The 24,435-nt window shown below is 61.9% G+C and overlaps 1 protein-coding gene across 1 annotated transcript in view; it reads left to right on the top strand.

Annotated features, from left to right (window-relative positions):
- The first annotated feature begins 89 nt into the window (after positions 1–89).
- GRID2IP (Grid2 interacting protein) overlaps positions 90–24,435 on the top strand; it is a 41,509-nt gene continuing 17,163 nt past the window's right edge. The window contains exons 1-9 of the mRNA XM_071444793.1: positions 90–260; positions 3,535–4,238; positions 6,924–7,078; positions 17,156–17,407; positions 19,002–19,087; positions 19,602–19,671; positions 20,797–20,891; positions 22,162–22,345; positions 23,532–23,686. Of these exons, the coding sequence (XP_071300894.1) occupies positions 3,543–4,238; positions 6,924–7,078; positions 17,156–17,407; positions 19,002–19,087; positions 19,602–19,671; positions 20,797–20,891; positions 22,162–22,345; positions 23,532–23,686 (1,693 nt within the window). The 5' untranslated portion in view covers positions 90–260; positions 3,535–3,542. The remainder of the gene's footprint in view (positions 261–3,534; positions 4,239–6,923; positions 7,079–17,155; positions 17,408–19,001; positions 19,088–19,601; positions 19,672–20,796; positions 20,892–22,161; positions 22,346–23,531; positions 23,687–24,435) is intronic.

Here is a 24,435-nt window from a genome sequence, read left to right as displayed (position 1 = left end):
CCACCGTGTCCCAGGTGAGCGGGGCTCCCACCGGGGCCGGGCTGAGGCGGAACACGCGGGATGCAGAGCTCAGCCCGGCCCTCCGAGCTGTTGTGTGACAACTGAAACCGCCGGGGCCGATTGGGTTACGGGGCCTGCCTGGAACTTGCCAGAGAAACCCGTCCGGGGGCGGCCGCCGGTCCCCAGGCTCCCGAACTGCTGGGATGGTTTTCCCAGCTCCGGGTCCCGCTGTGCCGCTGCCTGCAGCTCGGACAGCACAGGTAAGCCTTCCAGGGATGCTCCAGGGGCTTCGGCCAAAGAGCAGGTGAATCGTCTTGGTGGGAGGCAGGAGAGGAGCTTGAGTTTCAGGAAGAGTCTCTTTTTTTTCCCTTGGTAAGCCCAGTGCACCAAACAGGACATGAGAGGGAGAAATGCAGCCGAAATATTCCCAGGGCACAGCTGAATTGGAGTGCAGCTCAAGGCTCTTGGGTCCTGATGGAGGATGGAGGGAAAAAGCCATTTCCCCCGTCCTACAGAGCCAGCAGAATTTCTGCAGGTACAGAAACAGCTTGGCTTGGGTCCCTGGATGTCACCTGGCAAGCCTGGTGGCACAGAAGGGGCTGGGGTGGGCACGAGGGGGTTTACCTGTGGGGGACAGGCAGGGTCTGTGTGTGCCACAGCCAGGCCAGGAGCTGCAGGGAGGGCAACCACATCGGGACTGGCAGGGGAGCTGGCCCACCCTCGGTGCCCTGACAGGCTGTGCTCAAGGACAGCCAGCCAGCAAACAGCTGGACAGGGGCTGAGGCTCAGAGGGATGAAGCTCATTCGGTCCAAGCACTGTGAAAATCACTTAGAAAGTCTCATCTGGTCAGAGTCTGGCAGAAGGTCTTAATGGAAGCCACATCCATTCACTTGGGATCCCAGAACTCAGCTCTTTCAAGGATTAAAATTTGCTGTCAGTGTTTCAAGTGCTCAAGTCAGTTAAAAATGGAGGGAAAAGAAGCAATTACCTCACTGGCCGAACAACGACAAAAAAAGGGAATTAATTGCAGTTTTGACTGGGCAGGGAATAGTAACAGAGATGCCTGAGCTTGTAGGAGCTGTGTCAGTGCCAGCACGGGAGGACAGATGCCCCAAAGCCCCAGGACTGCTGCTCAGAAGGAGATTTGTGCAGGAGAACCTGTCAGAAAGGAGCTGCAGAGGACAGGAGGAGCAGAAGAAGGGGGTTTCAATCCCCTGAAGCAGTGACATGACCACAGCGGTCCCGAGCAGGAGGCAGAGCCTGCAGCTCTCTGTGCCCAGCCCCGTGCCAGCTGTGCCAGCTGTGCCAGGGAGGTTTTCCCAGCCCATCCATCCCTGCGGGCAGCAGGGCCGGTGCCGGAGCCGAGGGAGGCTGATCGCGGCGTGCTCCATGGAGAGATGCAGACGCCCCTCCCGCCGGTGCCGCAGCAGGACGTGTAATTCCCTAAAACCTCTTAGCGTGCTAAGCCCTGGGATCCCTCAGTGCCGAGGAAGCCGGGGAGAAAATCAGAAATAGCAGCTTAAGGGACAGTGGGTGCCAGCGTGGGGGGCTCTGTGGCCAAACAGGTCCCGGCTGCTCCCCCTGCCAGGACCCCACACACGGAGCAGCCTGGCTGGGGACAGCTCTCCTGGGGAGCCCCAAAGCCCTCGACCCCCAAATCGCTGCAGCAAACCACGCGTGGTCCCCAAACCTCGGTGTCTCACCCACCTGTGCCGAGGGCCCGGCTGGCCCAGGTGCCCCCGGCGCTGTCCCCCTGCTCCGCACGGCGCTGTGGCCTCGCATTTGCCCTGTGGGTGAAGGATTTCCCTCCACGGGCACTAATCTGTTTTCCCTCCTTCCAGCTCCTAATTACCCCCAGATCTGCAGGCTCAGGTCAGCGCCAGGCTCAGCCAGGACGAGCGCGGCAATTAGTGTGCCCGCGCTCCTCCGTGCGATGGAAATAAAGTTAATTAGGAAAGGAAAAGGCCAGAAAGAGCTCAGTGCGTGTGTGGCGCTGGGCTGGAGCGGCTGGAAGGGCGCAGGGCTGCCGTGAGGAGGCCGGGAAGGGGCGGCCACCCCCTGCCCGCTCTGTCCCGGTGCCACGGCAGCACCGGAGCGGCCGCAGCGCCGGGGGCTCAGCGAGGACGGGGCAGCCGGGACGATGCTCCCAGGAGCGCTGCGGGTACCCGGGAAGCGCTCCCAGGGGTGATGGAGAGGCAGGAGAGCTGCGAGCCCTCGGTGGGACAGAGCCGCCGCCGCTGAGAGCCCCAGGATGGCCGCGGACTTCTGTAAGTGCTGGAGCCCGGGGCGGCGAGTGCAGGGTGCAGCTCACACCGATCTGTTCCTGCAGCACAGCCCGCAGCAGCCGCGCTGGCACCGGCCCGGTGCTTACTGGGCTCCTGCTGGAGCTGTCAGAACTGGCGCTCAGCAGCCCTGGGGATGCGGTTTGGGCACAGATGGGTTTCATCCCGCTGCTGCCAGGCTTGCCCCGAGCTTCACCCTCAGCTCTTCCCCTCTGAGCCTCATGGTCTCTGTAGGATGATTGGCCCAGGTAAAATTGTCCGAGTTTCATTTTTGTAAGTGCTTAATGTGTGTTCAGTGACGCAGATGGGATAAACACGGGGGTAAAAAGCATCTTCACAGACAGCTGAGATGAAGTGCAGAGGAAAACCCCGTGCGAATTACCCTAGTGAGTGTCACGGGCAGTGCGGGCACTCCCACACCACAGAGCCACGGAAAGGGAGGGCTGGAAGGGACCACGGCAGCGTCATCTGGGCAGCACAGCTTGGAAAGGGCATCTGAGGGCACTGTGCCCATCAGCTGCACGGGCTCTCCTTGGGCAAAGGCAGCTCCTGCAGATGTTCAGGGCTGCTGTGCCCCATTCTCCTCGGGCATCCGTGGAGCCAGTCCAAACCCTTCACGTGAGCCACAAACAAGTCCTGCTGGAAACCATCATCCTGCCGTTTGGGGATGCTGCTGTCAGGACAGCTCACACACGGACCGAGAGGGCACAGAGAAATGATCCTGGGAGAGATGAGAGGATCTGGAAAATTCTGATTTACAGTAGTTTTCTAGTTGCAAGCAGCTAAAATACTGAGTGTCGAGGAGGGCTGGTTAAAATCAAGCTGGTTTAAGTCCTTGGATCATCTATTCATTAATGGAACATGTCAGAGAAATGAACTAATCCTTTTGATGGACAAATAAATACAAGATGCCTAAATGAGGCTCCTGGGGAAGGGGGTCGGTGGGTGCCCCAGGTGACACCAGGGCTGTGCCAGGTCACATCCGAGTGCCACGTGTAGCCCCAACCTTCCCAGCCAACGTGGCCTCCTCCATGGCCCCACCAGCAGCCAGACAGAGTAAAAGCTGTCATTTTAAGGACATCTAGAGGGAATACAGGATCTTGGGGCATTTCTTCCCACAGCGAGGGGGACACAGCACACGCTGTAACCCCGCACCCGATGGGCTCCACACGGCATCTACAGGAACGACCCCTAAGGATGGAGAAGCCACCACAACTCCTTTCTTTTCCTCTTTCCCTCCTTCTTTTCCAGTCGCAGCCATGCCGGCAACCAACCAGGGCTGGCCCGAGTCCTTCGGGTTCGGGATAAGCGGCTCGGGGCCGTGCTACATCCTGTGGGTGCAGGAGGGCAGCAGCGCGGCGCTGGCGGGGCTGCGCCCGGGGGACGAAGTGCTGGAGCTGGAGGGGCAGCCCGTGTCCTCGCTGGGCCGAGAGGCGCTGCAGGGGCTGGCCCGGCGCTGCGGCAGCGTCCCCCCCAGCATCGGCGTGGTGTCCCGGCTGCAGCGAGCCAGCATCGCCCCGGGTCCCCGCGGCTGCTTCGGCTTCCAGCTGGCCAGCGAGAGCCCCCCGAGGGTGGCCAGCGTGAGCCCCGCGTCCCCCGCCGCGGCCTGCGGGCTGGAGCCCGGCGATTACGTGCTGGAGGTGGACGGGACCCCGGTGGCCGTGCCCGAGGCGGCGGCCGCGCTGCTGGGGTCGTGCCACGGGCGGCCCCTGCGGCTGGCGCTGCTGCGGCCGCAGCGTGGGGACAGCGCCGGGGACAGCGCCGGGGACAGCGCCGGGGACAGCGCCGGGGGCACCGCTGGGGACAGCGCCGGGGACAGCGCCGGGGACAGCGCCGGGCACGCGGCCGGGATTATCGCAGGGGACACTGCCAGGGACACGGCCCGGGACCCCGGGCCCAGCGCCGGCCCCGCGCACCGGGACAGGCGGCAGAAGGCGCAGGAGTTCAGCAGGAAGGTGAGGCCGGGCTGTGGGGTAGGGGTCGGGGCGCTGGGCACCCCCTGGGCCGAGCAGGGTTGGAGATTTGACACCTCCAGCCTCGACATGTGGATGGGGAATGCTCCCGGCTTGGTCACAGGGCTGGGGCGCAGATTTGGGGCACGAGCACCCCAAGAGAAGGGTCTGGAAATTACCTGGGAGAACAGGCGGGTGCTGCAAAGGGCTTGGAGAGTCCCTGGGGATGACCCCAAGCTCATGTTCCCTTGCTCTGCAGGAGCATGGAGAGACCCACAGGGCAGATCCTGCTCTGGTGGTCCCTGGATGTCCCCTCAAAGTCTGAGCCTATCACCCCGCAGACGTTTTAGTTCTTATTTTGTTGCAAAAGGGAAAACATCAGCGTGATTACATCTTCATTGTGCTCCTGAAAGCTTCCTAGTGGGTATTTTAGCAAACACCTCGCCTTGTGCTAATTATAAATTTGATCACAGTTGTTTTTTTCAATCTTTCTAATTTCCATTTCAAAGTAGCCTTTTAAAATGCTGTTATGAAAATAACCAGGCTGGTAGGGCTTTCTTTTTTTTTGATCCCGAGTTAATAAAGGAACAAGACATCCGTAAAGAGATTTGTGGGTATCAGGCGAATCCCCTCAGTCAGCTTCTCCATTAAAGATTCACGAATACCCACTGAGGTTTGGATTCATGGGCGTGGGAAACAGATACCTGCTGATTACAGGAGATTAACGAGGAGGGGCGGTCGTTCCGTGCTGCCTCCGTCTCTGAGGGCGCATTCAGCCGAGTAAAAGAATCCTGGATGATCACAGGAGAACATTTCTGCCGCGGTGCTGTCAGCACCTCTGTCCCCTCTGTCCCCAGCCCCAAAAGCAGCCGGGACAGCCCCGAGCAGCAGCGTGGGCAGGAGCAGGAAGGCAGAGCTGCTGGAGCACGGCTCAGCTGGCAGATTCTCTCCAGAGGGAATTCACAGTGCAGATGTTGGAAGCGGCCTCGGTTTCTGTGTGATGTAGCGAACACTAAAGCCAGCAGGGTGTTTTACCCCCTCCTTTCCCGGGACCCCAGCTCTGGCTGGTGCTGCTGGTGCTGTGAGCTGCCCGGTGCTGCTGCCAGGCTGCAGGGTCAGAGGGTGCTGCTGGTTTGTGTTTCACCCTGCACTGCCCACGGGTCACCTTTTCCCAGCCTCCCTCTGTGGTAGAGCCCCAGGCTGGGTGCCCTGCCTGGCAGACAGACAGACAGACAGACAGCGGTGTCAGTGCCACTGGAACGGGGCTGTGCCACATCCCGGGGGCATCACCAGGGAGGTGCTCACGGTCCCAGTTCCAGGGCAGTGCCTTCTCCTGTCCCCTGTGTGCTCAGGGACACGCTGGGGACCCCATGAGGGCTGGCAGCGCCCCCGTGCTGGTGGAGGCCCCATCCCCAGAGGGGTCCAAGCAGGGGCTGGATGTGGCACTCGGGGCTCTGGGCTGGGTGAGAAATTGGGGATCAGGCACAGCTGGGATCTGGGAGGATCTGGGAGGTCTCTTCCGGCTGAAACCATTTGTGATTCTGTGATTCCCACCCACCGAGCTCTGCAATGCCAGACCAGCCCAGGCAGGAATCTCACACAGCCCTCTGGGATCCGTCCCTGCAGGAGCACCACGGTCTGTCAGTCCTGTGCTGGGCCTGGGGACCGTGCTGAGGAGCCAGCCCAGGGGACGCTGCTGCTGTGGCTGCCCCAGATTTGGTAACCTTGAAGTGCTGCTGCTGCCAGGAGCCCCTGCAGTGCCTGTGCAGAGCCAGCAGCACCGGGGGGCTCTGCCAGGGTCCTGGTGCCAGTGTCACCCTCCCTGGGGAGGGACGAGTGGGACAACACCTGCAAAAATGGCTCTTCCCCTTCCCCTGGCAGGTGATGCCTGTGTCTCCCTGGCAGTGCCACCACAGGGGTGCACCCAGAGCCCTGCACGCCCCTCAGTGCCCAGGGAAGGGTGAGGGGCTCCCCTCCCCTTCCTGCAGGCAAAGCCTGCAGTCAAACCTGCACAAAAACACCACCCTGCAGGAAATCCCACAGGCACAGGTACAGAGAGGCTGTCACTGGGGGTTCCTGCATCCCACGGGAGAGGGCCAGGTGAGGAATCAGCTCCCACTGCCCAGGGACAGGGGGCAGCCCCCAGTGCGGGAGGAGGTGGATAAGGAGGGTCCCATGTAGGGTACTTGGCTCGATGGTAATTAGCTAATTACTCTGCCTGTCCCAGCTGGAGAGGATGGGCCATGGCTGGGAGCTGGCAGGGCTGGCATTCACCTTCATGCTCTGTCTCCCCATTCCCAGCAGCTTCCCAGGGCTAAGGGCAGGATGGAGCTGCCCAGAGGGATCAGGAACTGAGGCCCAAAGCTGAAATAGCTCCAAAAGCCCAATGCAGCATCCTCTGCCAGGCAGGCTCCAGCCTGATCCCATCCCAGCTGTGACGCAGCAGAGTTTGGGGGTTTGGGGTCACACCCCTGTTCTTGTGGACTGTCTGGCCCAGCAATTCCAGCTGTGTGTGGGAGCAGAGCAGAGCAGAGCTGTGTGATGGGCTGACCTCTGCTCCCTGTGTGGTGCCCTCCACCTTGGCTGGGCAGGGAGTGGGACACATTTTCCGTGTGGCAGCGCCCCTGCCACGGTCCCGCGCCCTCCTGCTCAGCGTCCCTTCCCTCTGCCGCCCCGTCCCGCCTGCAGGTGGATGCCGTCCTCGGGGAGCAGCCGGAGCTGAAGGAGAAGCTGTTCGCGGTGCTGAAGCGGTACGCGGCCGAGAGGAGGGTGGAGCGCCTGGCCCGCGCCCTGAGCCTGCTGCTCGCCCACGAGTCCCACCAGCCCCTCATCGACAGCATCAGGTACCGGCAGCACCTCCACGCTGCCCTGGGGCCTCCGAACCCAACCACGGCTCCCTGTGCCTGCCGGGGAGCCGGGCTGGGCAGGGCGGGAGGGGAGGGTCCTGCAGGGAAGGGATTGGAGAATCCTGCGGGAAGAGATTGGGATGGTCCTGCAGGGAAGGGTTGGGAGGGTCCTGCAGGGAAGGGTTGGAGAATCCTGCGGGGAAGGGATTGGAGAATCCTGCAGGGAAGGGGCTGGGATGATCCTGCAGGAAAGGGTTGGGAGGGTCCTGCAGGGAAGGGGTTGGGATGATCCTGCAGGGAAGGGTGGGGATGGTCCTGCAGGGAAGGGTTGGAAATGCCAACCAGCTTTCCAAGGGACAGCTGAGCCAAGCTTGGTGGCATCTCAGCCCAGCAGCCCTGTGCCCTCCTGCCCAGGGTGTGTGGGGAGCCCGCACCCACTGCCTCTCCCTGCAGCAAGGGATGTGGCTCCCAGTCTTGGCTGTGATGTGGAAGGGAGATGGGATGAGCTGCAGAGCCACTGGAGATTCTCCAGAAGCCTGGCCAGATACAATCTGAGTTCTGCAGGGTGAGGGCTTGGCCAGCAGCTCTGGCAGAGGGGGCTGGGGGTCTCTGCTGGGGCCATGGGCTGCCCGGGGTGCCAGGGGACGGTCGCTCACCCTGGGGTGCCCTGGCCGTGCTCTGCTGGGGCTCAGGGTCCCCAGCACCTCTGGAGCCCTGTGCCACAGCAGCAGCTCTGGCAGTGGGGCTGGGGCTGGGGCTGGCCCAGGGACACGTGGTGGGATTACAGCCAGGCTGAGACCATGGCCATTAGGGAATCAGGTCTCCATCTGGCCTCGCTCCGGGCCCAGCTTTCCAATCGCTGCTTTAATCAGAGCAATTGCAGGATATTGCAGTTTCCATAACAACGTCCCCGTGCGGGGTCTCTGCCGTGACCCACCACGGGCAGGGTGGGGGTGGCTGGGGGCCCTGGCCATGCAGGGTCCCCCTGCCGTGCTGGGCCTGCTCTGGGTCCCCCAGAGCCCTGCACCCCTGGGGACAGCAGGCACAGAGCCCTGCAGGGCCGGGGTGCAGGGGGGACACCCAGCTGCCCGCAGCCACCTTGTCCAGGTGCCCCTGCCTGGCCTGCCCTGTCCCCACTGAGCACATTCTGGAGGGAGCTGAGTGCCAGCAGCTGGGGCTGGGGGAGGGATGGATGGATGGCACCGAGCCAGGCCTGAACCATCACCCCAAGCTGAATCACAAAACGAGCCCCCACCACGCACAATTCAGGAAAATTCTTTCCCCCAGCAAGATCCGTGAAAATACCTCAAATGCCTCGCATATCCCTTTTGCCATCAGCCCTGGGGAATTATACAGGATTACTTCCCCTCACAGAGGGGATTTCAGTAAGTGTCCAAATCTTCTTCCGGCCCCAAGCCCCCCTGTGGGGGCACAGCAGGGTCCCCCCAGCACATCCCTGTCCCAGCAATCCCTGTGCCAGTGAGGAGAGCGCGGCTGGAGCCGGTGCTGCCACCCCCAGCTTGGATGGGCATCACCATCCCACGGCATCCCGTGCCCAGCAGGTGATGGATGCCAGGGCAGCACCACGTTATGGCTCCCCCAGACAGGGTGGCACCCCCTGACTGCCCCTGCCCCTGTGAAAGGTTAACGCCAGGGCTGGGGCAAGGGGCGCCCTGGATCTGGCAGCTAATCTGGCTTTAATGGAAATGAAATATTTAGCTCAGGGAAAAGATTTACCGTCTAATCTTCATGAAATGAAGCCAAGAAAATAAATAAAAGAGGTGCCTTGCAGAGCAGGTTTCCCAGCTGTGGGTGCTGGGGCAGTGCCAGGCTGTGCTGCTGTGCCTGATCCCAGCTGCTGACCCCGGGGTCTCTCTGATGGCTTCACTGCCAAGCAAGGGCTGTCCCTGCTTTTGCTCTCACTGCAGGCTGTGAGCAGCTCCAGGAGCTCTGGATTCAGGGTGTTGTGAGTCCCTCGGGTGGTTCCAGCCCGTTCAGTCTGTCTGTGACTGAGGAGGGGTCTGGGGTCTGTGACTGAGGAGGGGTCTGGGGTCTGTGCCCTGAGGCAGCCCCGGGGCTGGGAGGGCCATGGGGGGTTCATGCAGGGGTGTCCTGGTTCCAGTGCTGGCTCTGGGTGGGTGCAGTGTGGGGGTGCTGCTGTGGCTGTCCTGGGGCACGGGGCAGCCACCCCGGGCCCTGCTGTGGGTGCAGTCTGGGCAGGGGCCCATCAGACCTGCCCCAGAGGGTGTCCTGGGGCTTGTCCTGTGGGATCATCCCAGGGAGGACTCGGGGGTACCCACCGTGCATCCCCGTGAGGCTGGGCCCGGTCCTGCAGGGGCCCTTTCCACCTGAGATGGGGACAGCCCCGCACACCCCGGTGATCCCATCCCTGTGCTCGCCCTGAGGAGCCCCTGGAGGGTGGGATGAGCCCCATTCCCCGGGATGGCCGTGCCACCGGCCAGGGACGGGATGGATGCCAGGTGACGGGTCCCTGCTCTGTTCTGTGCCCCGGGCAGGCGGTGGTGGCAGGCAGTGTGTGCCATGTGTCCCCTGGCACTGATGGTGGCAGGCAGTGTGTGCCATGTGTCCCCTGGCACTGTCAGGCTGTGTGTCCGTGTGTCCCCTGGCACTGTCAGGCTGTGTGTCCGTGTGTCCCCTGTCATGCAGGGCTGTGTGTCCCCTGTCACACAGGGCTGTGTGTCCGTGTGTCCCCTGTCACGCAGGGCTGTGTGTCCGTGTGTCCCCTGTCACTGTCAGGTTGTGTGTCCGTGTGTCCCCTGGCACTGGCAGGCTGTGTGTCCGTGTGTCCCCTGTCACACAGGGCTGTGTGTCCGTGTGTCCTCTGTCACTGGCGGGCTGTGTGTCCATGTGTCCCCTGTCACGCAGGGCTGTGTGTCCGTGTGTCCCCTGTCACTCAGGGCTGTGTGTCCGTGTGTCCCCTGTCACACAGGGCTGTGTGTCCGTGTGTCCCCTGTCACTCAGGGCCAGCCGCCGGTGTGTCCCCGTCTCCCACTGACCGTCGCGCTGGCCTGATTGGATCTTCCCTGTTCACCAGCTGTATTTATTTTTGTGCTGTCGCTGCTGCCGGCTGTCCCCTGCTGTCCCCTCCCCTGCTGTCCCCCCGGCTCCCCCCGGGCTTTACCGAGCTCCCGGCCCAGCGCTGCTGCTCAGCGGAGCCCCGGAGCCCGGCCGGGCACTCGGATCCTCCCGGGGCTGCAGCCACCTCTCCTCTGCCCTCCAGCCGCCTTTTCCACTACTGGATCTCCCCCCTCCCCTTTCTTTTTATCTCAAATGGATTTTATCCCGTTTGCCCGGAATTAAGCTCCCGCAGATTTTAATTTGCTGACATTTTTTCATCTGCCGGGCTGTGGATAGCGGGGATGATGCACGTGCTGCGCCGGGTCCTCCCCGCTCCCAGGCCCTGCCCGTGTGGCTGATGCGTGCAGGCAAAGGGCACAGCTGTGCTCGGGCCGAGGATGCTGAAACCCGGCTGCCAGGGGCAAGATGAGCTGTCTCGGGTGAGTAACGAACGCTGCGAGGGAGGGAAATGGCTTTCAATCAGGTTCATCCCGGCGTGTGGCAGCCCCTGGCACCGCGAAAACAAGGTGAGCTGGGAGTTAATTAACTCTCAGCATCCCAGGAGCTGCTCCGCTCCAGGATCCGCCAGGAGGGGAGGCTCTAATTTGGGTTATTCCATCAGGGCAGGGCGCGGGGCTTGTCCCCGCTCGGGCTGGCCCCGGCTGGGTTGTTCTGGGCCCGTTGGGTTATTCTGGCTTGTTCTGGGCCGGTTGGGTTATTCTGGCTTGTTCTGGGCCGGTCTCGGGGCTCGCGTCCCTCGGGGCTGCTCCGATTCCTGGGCTGGTTTCTCGGCAGGGCAGAGCCCCGCTCCCGCTGCTCTGCTGAGCTCTGCCAGCTCCATCCCTGGGCTCTGGGGGCAGGAGCCGCCCTCGGGGCCGAGCGGGACGCGGGGGATGCCCTCGGTGTCACCGCCACGGCCCGGGCACCGTGTCCCTTTGCAGCGAGGGTTTTGCCGGCGGTGCCGTGCCGGGGATGCGCCGGCCCCTGGCAGCACAGATTGGTTAAAAACACCGGTTTGCGGTGGAACTGGGGGGAATCCGGACCCCGTCCTCCCCCCGAGCCGCAGTGCTGGGGCCAGCAGCAGTCCCAGCCGGTGGCACGGTGGCACTGGCAGTGTCCTGTTACCCGGGCTGGGATGGGGATGTGTGTGCTCCAGCCCCGCGGCCCCGCTGCATCCTTAGGGGAACGCTCTGGCTCCGTTTGGGCTGTGAGATGCTGTCTTGGCTCTCTGTAAGTCGTGTTGTGCTTCAGGGCTGCGGGCAGGACAGTTGGGAGCGGTTTGTTCCTCTCTGCTTTGGTTTCGCTCCGTTTGCTCCCGGATAAAGCCGAGGGGGCCGTGCCGGGCTGGGCTGAGCCCGCTCCCAGCCCCGATCGCCGGCACGGCTGAAATCGCTGCCCTCGGGGGCTCCCTTAGCGCGGGGGAAATCCCACCGAGGCCGTGTTAATAACGCTCCCAACACAATCTATTTGTCTCAGCTTGTTTTTCACGGCAATAAAACTGCCTGGCGTGTTCCTGTATTAAACTGCTCCAGCCATCTGTGACCGGCCCTGCATCAGAAATTTCATTTCAGCCATTAGGATTTAAATATTATGGATTGTGCTGCTTCCCTGCTTCTCAACCCCCTCCACGTGCCCACCCTCCAGGGCTGGGGAGCTTCCCAGCTCTCGTGGGTGTGGATGGAGCACGAGAGGCTCCCCACAGGGCTGGTGCTGATGTGGACATTGTCCTGTCCATGGCCCCTTCATTCCCACTGGAAATCCACCTGGGTCGCAGGATGGTAATGGAGGAAAAGCAGCTCTTCTTCGCTTCCATTAAAAAAGAAATCCCTAATCTGATGGCCCAGCATATGCTCAACTGCCCAAAAAAAAGGGGAATTAGGGCGGCAGGGAACAAAACGTGCCAGCAGTGAGACAATTGGGAGCGAGTTCCTTTTTTATTGGCGGAGTTCAAATAGGTCATGACCAAAATGCCTCGGTGGGAAATCTCCTGATAGGAGATTAAATTCCTCTGGCGAATCAAACTCCGGCTGGGACGCAGATGGGATCAGCCTGGCCCCCCTGCACCCTGCTGGAGCCACAACTTTTATTTTGGGAAGTGGTTACTTGGGATGAGTTTTCCAGTGCCTTAAGGAAAGCAGGGAGAGCAGCCTGGAGCTGCAGGAAAAGCCTTTCTGGAGGTCCCTTTGAAGGTCTCCGTGTCCCCGGAGCTGTGGGCAAGGACAAGGACAGGGCAAGGACAGAGCCAGCAGATCGCGGTGCACGGCGTGGTGTGGGCACAGGGACAGCGGCTTTGGGACAGCTGAGGGCGCCCTGGTGCTGGTGGGGAAGGGGCCAGGCCAGGCCCGGGGTGTGGGTCTGCCCCGGGGCGCTCTGGTGGATCATCGCTGGAGCTGGGGCAGGGATGGGTCAGCAGAGGGTGTTCGGTGTTTTGAGCTCTCCAGGAGCTGCCAGGGGCGCTCTGGGCCGTCCCCAGGGACAGCGGGGTGGGCAGGGAAGGGCTGTGAGGGGCTCCCGGCAGGAAAAGCACCTCCGTCCCTGGTCACTGGGGGCAATGGTCCCATCTGCAGAGCACCTGCAGCCCGTGAGGGGTTGTGGAGCCTCCCAGCACGGGAGAACGGGAACGGAGTCCCAGCTCCGAGCTGCAGCGAGTTCTGCTCCTGCACGAGGGTCCGGAGGCTCCTCATCCCCCGGGCTGTGCCCCTGTCCCGCACACACGGGCAGATGAGCTCTGGGAATTCGGGGTTCAGAGCAGAATTCCTGCTCTGGGGATAAAGCCTGCAAGAGTTTTCTCTCCTGGATTTTAGCACTTGGCTGGACCAGCAGGGTTTTTCTGGTAGTGGTTTCCACAGCACAGTTCAGACATAATCCAAGGGTAGCTCAGTGTTTTAATCCACTCTGGGACGTGTTTTTCTGCACAACTGACAAACTCAAGGTCAGGTCTTTGCTGGTTGTTTTGGGGCCAAACTGTACATTTTTCATCTCTCCTTCCTTTGCTGCTACCAGGGGATTGTGTGTGATGTTGGCAGCTCTGGGAAGCCTCACATCCCCTTCATCAAACACCAGTGATGTGCGTTATTCAAATTAAAGGAGGGTTTTCTCTTTTATTCCTCCTGAGAGGCAATGCCGTGTTACCCTGGGGGTAGAGGATGCTCCGTGCGAGGGTTTGGGCCCATGACCCTGCTCCTGATCCTGCTCCAGCCTGGCAGCTCCACCTCCCCACCCAAACCCCGCACCCCTGGCGCCGTTTGCCTTTAAGGTTTCTCACCCCTTCCCGCAGCACGTAATTTAAACACAAGCACTTGCGAAGTCAACTAATTAGCAGCAGGGAGGCATCCCCCCGGAGTTGGGCGCCGAGCCGTGCCCTCCTTTCTGAGGAGCGACGAGCTCGTTCCGGCTGGAAACCACAGCGCTGCAGTTTTCGGGGAGAGGGAAGGAGGGAGGGAAGGCAGGGCTGAGCTGGGCGGCGGGGGCAGGAGCCCGGCAGAGGCCAGCGGGGCTCTCGGCCGATGCTGGAGCCGCAGCGGGGGCTGGCAGCGCGCCGGAGGGGCCGGTGCCCGGTGCCCGGTGCTCGGGCCCGTCTGGCCGCGCTCCCCGGGCACGGCGGGGCTGCCACACGCGGGGCTGGCACCGGTGGCACCGTGGGCGTGAGCCGAGCCCGAGGCTCAGCTGCATGAGGATCTGAAGCGTCTCCCTTTTGTTCCCGCCGCACCCCGACAAATGGGAAAGGACCGGAGTTTCTCGCGGCATTTTCGGTACGTGTCCCTGCCCCGCTGGCAGAGCCCCCACGGGCACCCCTGGATGGCTCGGCTGCCTCTGGGGGCGGTGGGACCGCGCTGTGTCCCCGGGACAGCCCTGCCCCCGCAGAGCCCCGCGGCACCGGCATGGGCAGCTGGGGTGGGAGCGCTGGGCAGAGCCCGGATGGGGCCGCTCTGGCTCCAGGCCAGCCCAGGGGGAGGATGAGGATGAGGATGAGGATGAGGGGCTGGGCGTGTGATGGAGCGAGGCTCGGTGTCCCCTCGCTCCCCTGGCTGAGCAAACTTGTGGCAGCTCCACCGGCCCCGTCCAGGCTGGAGCCGTCCCTGCTGCCCTCCCGGGGCCACGTCCCGTCCCGCTGGGCCCCAGCACCGCCATCCGGGGTGGGACTGGCCGGGACAGCTCGGTGTGCCCTGCAGGACGTGTGCGTGTGGCACAGGGGCTGGCAGGACAGGTGTGTGTGTGTGTGTGGGTGGCACAGGGGCTGGCAGGACAGGTGTGGGTGTGTGTGGGTGGCACAGGGGCTGGCAGGACAGGTGTGGCTGGCACAGGGGCTGGCAGGACAGGTGTGGGTGTGTGTGTGTGGCACAGGGGCTGGCAGGACACGTGTGTGTATGTGTGGCACAGGGGCTGGCAGGACAGGTGTGTTGTGTGTGTGTGGCACAGGGGCTGGCAGGACAGGTGTGTGTGGCACAGGGGCTGGCAGGATGTGTGTGTGTGTGTGGGGCACAGGGGCTGGCAGGAATGGGGCAGGCTCAGGCTGCTCCCCAGGGTGGGCTGCAGGAACAGGACAGTGTGTGCAGTGCTGGGTGATCAGTGACCCAGCTGGCAGCTGTGGGACGGGAGTGTGGCACAGGCTGAGAGGTGCCAAAGGGAGCCCCGAGCAGGAGCTGAGGGCAGGGGATGGGCACAGTGGCATCTGCCACCAGCCTGGCCGGGCTGCTCTGGGGGTGGGGTGAAGGTGAAGCAGCCCGGAGCATCTGGGGCTTTTCCTGGTCTGGAAAACGCCCTGAATTCACATCCATGTCTTTGAGCAGGCTGAGCTCTCCCAAGGGAGTGCAGAAGCTGCTGCAGAGGGGGCCTGGTGCCCTCAGTGGCACCGGGCATGGGAGCGGGCACAGGGCTCAGGGATGGGGCTGCCTTTCCCATCCCCTGTCCAACAGGAAACAGAGCTAGGGCTGACCTGGAGCCTCACCTGAGCAGCAGCAGGAGGAGGAGGAGGAGGAGGAAGCAGAAGGCACGAGGCCAGCACTGCAGCACCCTGGCCCTGCCTGACCCCCACAGACAGGGCGGGCACATCCCTGCCCCGTGAATCCCAGTGGGATTTGCTGGGAGAGGGAAACCCCAGCTGGGCACTGCTCCTTGGTGCCATGGCAGTGCACAGAGGCAGCTCTGTCCTGTGGGATGGCAGGACACTGCAGGAGCAGCCACGGAAATGGTTTTGCCTGCTCTGGTGGGGTTGTTGGTAGCAGTGAGTTGGGTCTCTCCTGTCTGGGCCCTGCTGTGCCCCAGCTCTGAGCCAGCCCTGGGGCAGTGCCAGTGCCAGGTCCTGGGCTGGGGCTGAGCTCCTCTGCCCGGTGCTGAAGCAGAGGCTCGTGCAAACTGGGACAGCTCTGCTGGAATGAGCAGATGTAATTTGGCCAATTAAATGAGATTGTGCTCATTTTGCCTGTGGGGAACCCAGACTTCTCCCTGGTGGGTGCCCAGCCCAGGGCAGAGGCTTGAGGGACCCACATCCTCCCCTGTCCCAGAGGGTGAACTATTTATTAGCAAAATGTCACTCTTTTCTAGCTGCTGCTTGATCACAGATCGGCTGTGAATTACACCAATGTGTTACTTGGTTTAAATTGTCACCAGATGCTCTGCGTGAGCATCTGCCAGCTTCGGGTGCCTTGTGGTCTGTCTCCTGCACCAGCTCTTGTTTTGAGTTCTGCCTTTGGCTGGGGGAAACAGAGACGTCCTGGTCGCGGTAGATTTGGGGTTTGAAGCCTCTCCTCCTCTGTGTCCCCCCAGGATTTTGTGTTCCCTGGGTGCAGCTGCCCGAGGGAGCCCTGTGGGATCCCCGTGCCAGCCCCAGCTGCGTGCCGGCTGCCGCCCCTCGGAGCAGCTTCTCTGGCTCCCCTGGCACCAGTTTGGCGCAGCTGCTGCCCAGGCAGCCGAGGTGAGGTGCGCTGGCACCTGGGGGCTGTGCTCACACCCCCGGGGCTGCGCTGCTCGCACCGGCCCCGCTCCCTCTCACACCCGCGGTACCGGCGCTAACGAGGCGGCGCCGCCGAACCCGCCGGGATGGTTTGGTGTGCACGGGCTGTAGCTGCAGGGGTTGCTATAGAAACACTCGGGGGTGCCAGCTCCTCCAGAAGCCCGAAAGGTGCGGGCGGAGGGCAGGGAAGGTGAGCAGGTGCCGGGCTCTGCCTGCCGTGAGGCACAAGGAGGAGATGCAGCCTCTGCCGGGGTTACGGAGCTGCCCCCGGCCCAGGTGCGAGCGGTGCCTCCTCCTCCCTGCTGGGATCCTGCTGCGCACTCCCTGTGCATCCTCTGAGTGTCCCGGGGGTCCCTGCAGGGCCACAGAGGCCGTTTGGCTGCTCCCAGCAGGCAGAGGGGAGGTGACCCGAAACAGAGCGAGCTCCAGGGCTGTCCCCTTGCCTGCAGCATCACCGCGCCTGTCCCTGCAGCAGCGTCATCTCCCAAGGGCCACCAGGCTCCTGCCTGGCTGTGCAGGGAGCTGGGATGTGGGAACATTCACGGCTGGAGCCCAGGAGAGCAGAGTCTGGGGCAGGAGACGGGGGCGGCGTTTTGGGGTCCCAGAAGAAGCAGGGCTGGAGGAAGGTTCCAACATCATCATTGCTCCAGCTGAGCTCTGCAGGGGATGGGGGAAGACATGAAGGCAGTGTCCCCGGCATCCTCGGTGTCCCCAGGCCCCTCGGTGTCCCCGGCATCCTCGGTGTCCCCGGTATCCTCGGTGTCCCCATCCCCCTCGGTGCCCCCGGCCCCCTCAGTGTCCCCGGCACCCTCAGTGTCCCCGGCACCCTCAGTGTCCCCGGCCCCCTCAGTGTCCCCAGCACCCTCAGTGTCCCCAGCCCCCTGGGTGCCCCCAGCCCCATCACTCCCAGCTCTGTGAGGACTGAGGCCAGGCTCACACGGGGAGTTCAGCTCTTTCCCTTCCAGGGACGCCCGGACTCGCAGCTCTGTGCCTCACCTGCCCGGGCCCCGCTCCTCACTCCCCTCCCTTGCCTCATCTCCTAGGATTTTCATCCCCAAGAAGCACCGGCAGCGCTTTGACGAGGTGGTGTCGCAGAGCCTCATCAGCAAGCTGTGCCGCTCCCGGAGCGAGCACGGCAACCGCCTGCGCCGCAGCCGCAGCGAGGACCAGCAGGAGCGGCTGCTCGTGTCCACCCGCGCCAGCTCCGTGCCCCGCAGCCACGAGGAGCTCAGCAAGAGCCTCCGCAAAACCACCTCGCTCGTCAGCAGCAACGTGGCCTCGGGGGCTGCCCGCAGGTACCGCCCTGCTGGCTGCGTGCGGGTGGAGGGGTGCCAGGGAACGGCTGCGCAGCTTTCCGGGGTCAGGGTGAACGAAGATCTCTCCCTCTGGAAGGCTGGGCAGCTTTGTGCCCCTTGTCCCAGCTCCGTGTCCCCTCAGCTCGGCAGGGATGGCTGGATGAGCTGTGGCAGGAGCTGCGGTGGCACTTGCAGGCTTAGAGGGGATGTTTGCTCCTCGCTGAGTGGGATGCAGGCTGTGCCAGCAGGGTTCAGGATGCCCGGCTGTGCCAGCAGGATTAGGGTGCCCAGCTGTGCCAGGATCCCTGGCTGTGCCAGCAGGATTGGGGTGCCCAGCTGTGCCAGGATTCCTGGCTGTGCCAGCAGGATTTGGTACCCAGCTGTGCCAGGATCCCTGGCTGTGCCAGCAGGATTGGGGTGCCCAGCTGTGCCAGGATTCCCGGCTGTGCCATCAGGATTTGGTACCCAGCTGTGCCAGGATTCCTGGCTGTGCCAGCAGGGTTCAGGGCACAGAGCAGGCTGAAAGGAGGATGGAGCCAGGTTGGGGTTGGTCTCTTTTCCCAGGTAAGAAGTGACAGGATGAGGGGAAATGGCCTCAAGTTGCAGCAGGGGAGGTTTGGTTTGGGTGTCAGGGCGAATTCCTCCACACAGGGGTTGCCAGGCATGGCCACAGGGCAGTGCTGGAGTCCCCACTCTGGAAGTGCTGAGGGAATGGTGAATGTGGCACTCGAGGACATGGGGCCGTGGTGAGCCCGGGGTGGTGGTGGCTTGCAGGTGGCTTCCACAACCTGGAAGGTCCTTCCCAACCCAAGGGTGCCCTGGCTCCCCTGCCCTGCCCAGCAGGTGTCTGGGTGCCGGGCTGTGGGAGGAAGGCAGCACAATCCCCAGCACAGGGATTAACCCACTTCCCTCTGCCCAGATGGCCAGACTGCAGCAGCCCGAGGGCAGGGAGCTCCCTGCACACCCTGCCAGCAGCAGAGCAGGGCACCCGGGCTCCTGCCCACCCTCCTGCCAGGCTGATCTTCCCTGAGACTGCTCCAAAATGCGCTCCCAGCCCCGTGTCCCTCCCTGCCAGCACAGAATTCCACTGGTGGGAAGTGATCCCAGCAATGCTGCCTCCCCCCAGCTCCCTGCAGGAACAGCTCCCAGCTCCAATCTCAGCCTCCCAGCAGGGAGGTTTCCTAATGCTCCTTCCAAAACTTCCTAGAGGAATTTAATTCCTCTCTCATCAGCCTGGGAGACCTTTGCTCCCTGAAGCACATTGCCTCTCTAATTCTCTGTGATAAAGAATCACAGACTGGTTTGGGTTGGAAGAGCCCTTAAAGATCATCCAATTCCTCCTCCCTGCCATGGGGGGTTGGAACCAGATGATTTTTATCTTTTACACATAGATTTATTCTTCAAATCTATATATTTATCTCATATTGCACATTTAAAACACACTTCGGTATCAAAGGGGACCTCGTGGGGACATTGGGAGCACTGGGGACTTGAGCACTCAGGAGAGCCTGGGCTAACAGGGCTGTGGAGGGGCTGGGGAAGGGAACAGCTGGATCTTGTACTCTGACATCGTGTTTGCCTTTTTCACCCCCAGAACCGTGCGAGTTTATAAAGGCAACAGGAGCTTTGGCTTCACCCTCCGCGGCCATGCCCCGGTGTGGATCGAGTCTGTCCTGCCAGGTAGGAGCACCAGCTCTGGGGCATCACTTACTGATTTCTGCTCTGAATTTGAAATGTGAAGTGCTGTTTGCTGGAAAAGAGCAAAGGGGACTTTCCCAAGGCCCGGTGATGGAGTTTGTCCTGTGGAATAATGAGCACCTTTGGTACAATTTAGTCTGGCTTTATCCACTCCTGTGGTGGTGCTTGAGGGTCCCCAGGACGGGGGAAGAGATGAGAATCTTGACTCCATGTCTTGACTCCAAATCCCATTCCAAAGCAGCAAAACATGGAGAAGCTGAGGCTTCCCAGCTTCTCAGGAGAAAAGATCCTGGCAAAGGGATTTTTCAGAAAACATGTCAGTGACACACTCCTTGTTGGGAGAAGTGGGAAATGTGTTCAGTGACCGTCCTGAAGTGCCACCAGTGCTGCACCCAGCTGGGTGAAGGGTGCCTGGTGCAGGGGTCCCTGCCTGGGGTGTCCCTGGCCGCCCGTCCCAGGCAGGGGAGCAGCAGCTGAAGCCCCTTTGTGCCCTCAGGGAGCCCTGCAGAGAAGGCTGCCCTCAAAGCTGGAGACAGGATCCTGTTCCTCAACGGCCTGGACATGAGGTAGGAGCTGTGCAGGGCACCCAGGGCTGGGCACCCAGGGCTGTGCTCACCCTTGGGCAAGGGGAGCTGCTGGCCCTGGTCCCTGTGTGCTGCTGGGCACGGGGGTTGCCCTGAGGGGACAGCTGGGGACAGCTGGGGACAGCTGCTGTACAACACCTGGCTCTCACAGGAGCATTTTCTCCAGCCCTGCTCCTGCTCTGAGCTCTCTGTGCAGGACAGTTTCTATAGCCTGGGTTCTGACTGCAGCCCCCAGTTCCAGGCACTCTGAGTTAATCTGTAGGTGTTGAACACCTGAGGTTGTGCTTTGGAGAGCTGCAGAGCCCCATGCAGCCCAGGAATCGCTCCCACAAGGGGATCATGAATTAAAGCCAGGTGGGAATCCCATTTGTACCCAGGAGTTCATTCTGTCTGTTGTTTGTGCACCAAAGCCATGGGACCAGAGGGACTCGTGCCCCTCGCCAGTGCTGTGTCCTTGGGTGTGTCTTTCTGCATAAAAACCAAGAGCAAAGGGTTAGAGGAGGCTGCAGGACAAGAGAGGGTGATGAATATTTAAAGGTTAAAGCGATGCTGCTTCTGTCAGGGCTCAGGTTCTCATGTTTCAGCTGATCCAGCGAACTCTTGGCTGATGCAGCACTGCCAGAAAAAGGAGCCCGAGCTGAGGATTGTCCTCTGAGCCCTGCTTTTGGCAGGCATTGTCCCAGCCTGGCCCATACCCTTCTCCAAGGGCATCCCGAGATTTTTTCATTACAAAATTACACTTCATGTTCACCTTGCCTCTTCTTCTCATGCAGAATTAGGGCAGGCGAGGACAGACCTGCAGCACTGTGTTATTTAAAGGAAAAATCATTTTCTGGGTCTGGGTGCAGCTTAACTGTGCCTTGGCACTGCTCAGGGTGGGCACAGGCATTGCCATGGTTATTCCTTGGTGCCCACCTGTGGGGCAGGGCCCAGGCTCCCCCTTGGGGCAGCACAGGTGGAGAGAGCCCAGGGAATTACAGTGGGGCCCGAACCCCTCAGGCCCTGAGCAGCACCAGGAGGCTTTCCCAAGACAGAGGAAGGCAGCTGCCAGCTGTGTGTGCTCCCTGCTGCCCCGGAGCAGCTCTGAGCAGGCTCTCTGTGCTGCAGGAACTGCTCCCATGACAAGGTGGTGTCGATGCTGCAGGGCAGCGGGGCCATGCCCACCTTGGTGGTGGAAGAGGGCATCGTCAGCTTCTCCAACGGTGAGAGTGCAGAGGAGGGGTCTGCAGAGCAGCCAGCCCAGCCAGCTGCCCAGCCCTGGGGCAGAGGGAATGGCTGGGCACCCCCATGGGCTGGGCAGGTTTAACACTGCTGGGCACCCCTGGGCAGGTTTAACACCCCTGGGCAGGTTTAGCACTGCTGGGCACCCCCATGGGCTGGGCACCCCCATGGGCTGGGCAGGTTTAACACTGCTGGGCACCCCTGGGCAGGTTTAACACTGCTGGGCAGGTTTAACACTGCTGGGCACCTCCATGGGCTGGGCACCTCCATGGGCTGGGCAGGTTTAACACTGCTGGGCACCCCTGGGCAGGTTTAACACCCCTGGGCATGTTTAACACTGCTGGGCACCCCCATGGGCTGGGCACCTCCATGGGCTGGGCAGGTTTAACACTGCTGGGCACCCCTGGGCAGGTTTAACACCCCTGGGCATGTTTAACACTGCTGGGCACCCCCATGGGCTGGGCACCCCCACGAGCTGGGCACCCCCGTGGGCTGGGCACCTCCATGGGCTGGGCAGGTTTAACACTGCTGGGCACCCCCACGAGCTGGGCACCCCCATGGGCTGGGCACCCCCGTGGGCTGGGCAGGTCTAACACACGGCCTGGGGATGCTCCTCTCCCCAGGGCACGTGGCCCTTGCACGGTGGGACCAGGCTGGGTCCCAGGCTTGGCTGCTCTCCATCCTGCTGTGTGGCTGTCCCTGGTGTGTCCCCAGTGTCCTTCCTGTGCAGTGTGTGCTGTCCTTGTCTGCAGTAACCCAACCCTGTGGGCTGAGCTGTGCAGGATTGTGATCCCAAAGCAGGGATCAGTGCCTGGGGCAGGGCAGGATCCCCCCCTCCCTGGGCCCAGCGTGGGCCCCAAGCCCTGAGGAGGCTGGAGGGTCCCTGTGCTGCTCCCAACTGCCCAGAGCTGGGAGCCAGGCCTGGCTCTTCCCTTTGGAGCAGCACTGGGCTCCCCTCAGCCCCACCTGAGGAGCCCTGGGATGCCCCAGCTGGTTTGCAGGTGCACTCAGCCCAACCCCAGCAGCTCCCTGCAGCACAGAGCCGCAGCACCTGCGATGGTTTGGGTGGCAAGGAACCTTAAAGGTGTTCTCATTTCACCCCTCAGCCTTGGGCAGGGGTACCTTCCAGCAGACCAGGCTGTTCCAAAGCCCATCCAGCCTGACCCACTCCAAAGCACGCAGCCAGTGGCCCTCAAACTGCTCCAGGGCCCTCAGGAGAAGCCAAGGAAAGATGGAATGTTTATTTTGCAGACTCTGACTCTGCCGAGTCCCCGAGCAGCTCCTCGGCCCTCACCTCCCTGCAGTGGGTGGCAGAGATTCTCCCCTCTAGCATCAAGATCCAGGGGAGGACGTTCACACAGCAGCTGGAGCACCTGCTGACCCCCCCCGAGCGTTTCACCATCTGCAAGGCCCTGGAGGGCTTCTTCCACCACCGGTAACTGCTGCCAGCTGGGACCCCTCCCCTGGCACGGGGGCACTGCCAGCGTGGCTGCCAGGCAGGGCACACCTGGCTTGGTGCACTGCCAGGGTGGCTCAGGCAGGGCACACCTGGGCAGTGCCAGGGTCACTGTCAGGCAGGGCACACCTGGGCAGTGCCAGGGTCACTGTCAGACAGGGCACACCTGGGCAGTGCCAGGGTGGCTCAGGCAGGGCACACCTGGCACAGGAGCTCTGCTGTCCCTGTGCTCTGCAGCTTCCCCAGCCAGGTGTTCCCTGTGCACCAGCTCATCCCAACCCAGCTGTCCTGCCTGGGGACAGGGCAGACCCTTCAGTTTTGGTTCCTTTAGGTTAAGCTGCTCACCTCTTCTCCCCCAGTGCAGCTGCCTTGCAGCCTGGCTGTCCCTGGCAGCTGTGGATCCTGTTCCACCTCTGTCAGTAAATCACTTTTACTCTGTCAGTAAATCCCTCCACATTTCCATCCCTGTCTCCTTGCTCTTCCCAGAATCCTGGCTGCAGCACAGGAATGGTGGGGCTGGCAGAGCCCTGGCCCTGCCATGGAGCACATCCCCCTGTCCTGTGCAGGATCCAGCCACATCCCCTGGCACTCTCCAGATCCCATCAGTGACCTCCTTTCCTGCCCTGGCTTGGTCTCCCAAGTGCTTTATCAGAGGCTGTCACAGAATCATGGAGTGATTTGGGTTAGAAGGGACTTTAAAGAGCACCCAGTGCCACCCCTGCCATGGCAGGGACACCTCCCACTGTCCCAGGGACACCTCCCACTGTCCCAGGTGCTCCCAGCCCCGTCCAGCCTGGCCTTGGGCACTGCCAGGGATCCAGGGGCAGCCCAGCTGCTCTGGGCACCTGTGCCAGGGCAGAATTTCATCCTGCTGCAGGCTGTTCTATCCTCATGGGATGGGGTGCTCAGCTGTTCCCAACAGCCCTTTTCCCCAATCTACACACCTAAATCACATGGAGCCTTTGGCTCTACACACCAAAATCAGACGGAGCCTTTGGCCCCAGGAGCTGCCAGCCCAGCCACCCTCCTGTTTGTCAGGAACACTGACACTGTCACTGCCTTCTCCCCCTGTTTTACAGGGACATTGACACCCTCACTGCCCTGCTCTCTCCTGTTTGTCAGGAACACTGACACCCTCACTGCCCAGCCCTCTCCTGTTTTGCAGGACCATTGACACTCTCATTGTGGATGTGTACCCGGTGCTGGACACCCCAGCCAAGCAAGTCCTCTGGCAGTTTATCTACCAGCTGCTGAGCTACGAGGAGCAGGAGCACTGCCAGCAAAAGCTTGACAGGTTTCTGGGGTGCAAGGCCTTGGCAGGTGAGAGGCAGGTCCCAGGAGGGACACGCCGTGTCCTGACGGGTGCTGGGAGCTCAGTCCCCTGTGCTGGTGCAGTTTTGGAATGGAACTGCATGGAGAGGAGAGACAGGGGCTGACTGACTCTGGGGGCTTGTGGAAGCTGCTCAGGTGAGGTGAGGAAGTGCAGAACAGCCGGTGGAAGGGCAGCATTCAGATCACAGAGGTGAAATAAGGGTGACACGGCGTCCTTGGGATGCCACAGAAACGTCCCTGCTTGGAAGAGGTGGTGCTGCTCTCCCAAGGAGACACAGAGGCAGTTGGTGATCCCCCTTGTCCCTGGTGCCCCTCAGCATCACCCTCACCCGGTTCTGTGGCAGCACAAAGCCACCAGAGGACTGAGGAGAGCAGGTTTGACGTGAAATGTCCCAGTCTGTGCATTTGCACTCTTAATTGCTTCCAATTTTGCTATTCTCAGCTGCTCACACAGATGTGTTAATTTTAGACTCAGCAAAGGTAAAATAAGTGTTGTTTTGGAGGAACACAGTGACTTTGGCAGGAAACAGAACAGCTCCAAGTCCTGCTGCAAATCCTCCCTGTTGTGCATGGGATCCTGTGCTCTGTGCACCCTGGGTTTGCACCCAGGCACCTCTGCTCTGTGTGGGCTGTGGATTCCCAGGAATTCATGCCCTGTGGTTAGTGTGCAGCTCACAGCTGCATTCCAGCAATGCAGAGCAGCAATGCCCAGCCAGGGGAGGAGGGAGGCACAGGAG

The sequence above is a fragment of the Agelaius tricolor genome, unplaced genomic scaffold (assembly GCF_023055355.1).
Source record: "Agelaius tricolor isolate 1412-34295 unplaced genomic scaffold, bAgeTri1.0.p SCAF_19, whole genome shotgun sequence".
Lineage (NCBI taxonomy): Eukaryota > Metazoa > Chordata > Aves > Passeriformes > Icteridae > Agelaius > Agelaius tricolor.
This window is presented reverse-complemented; position numbering and strand designations above follow the sequence as displayed.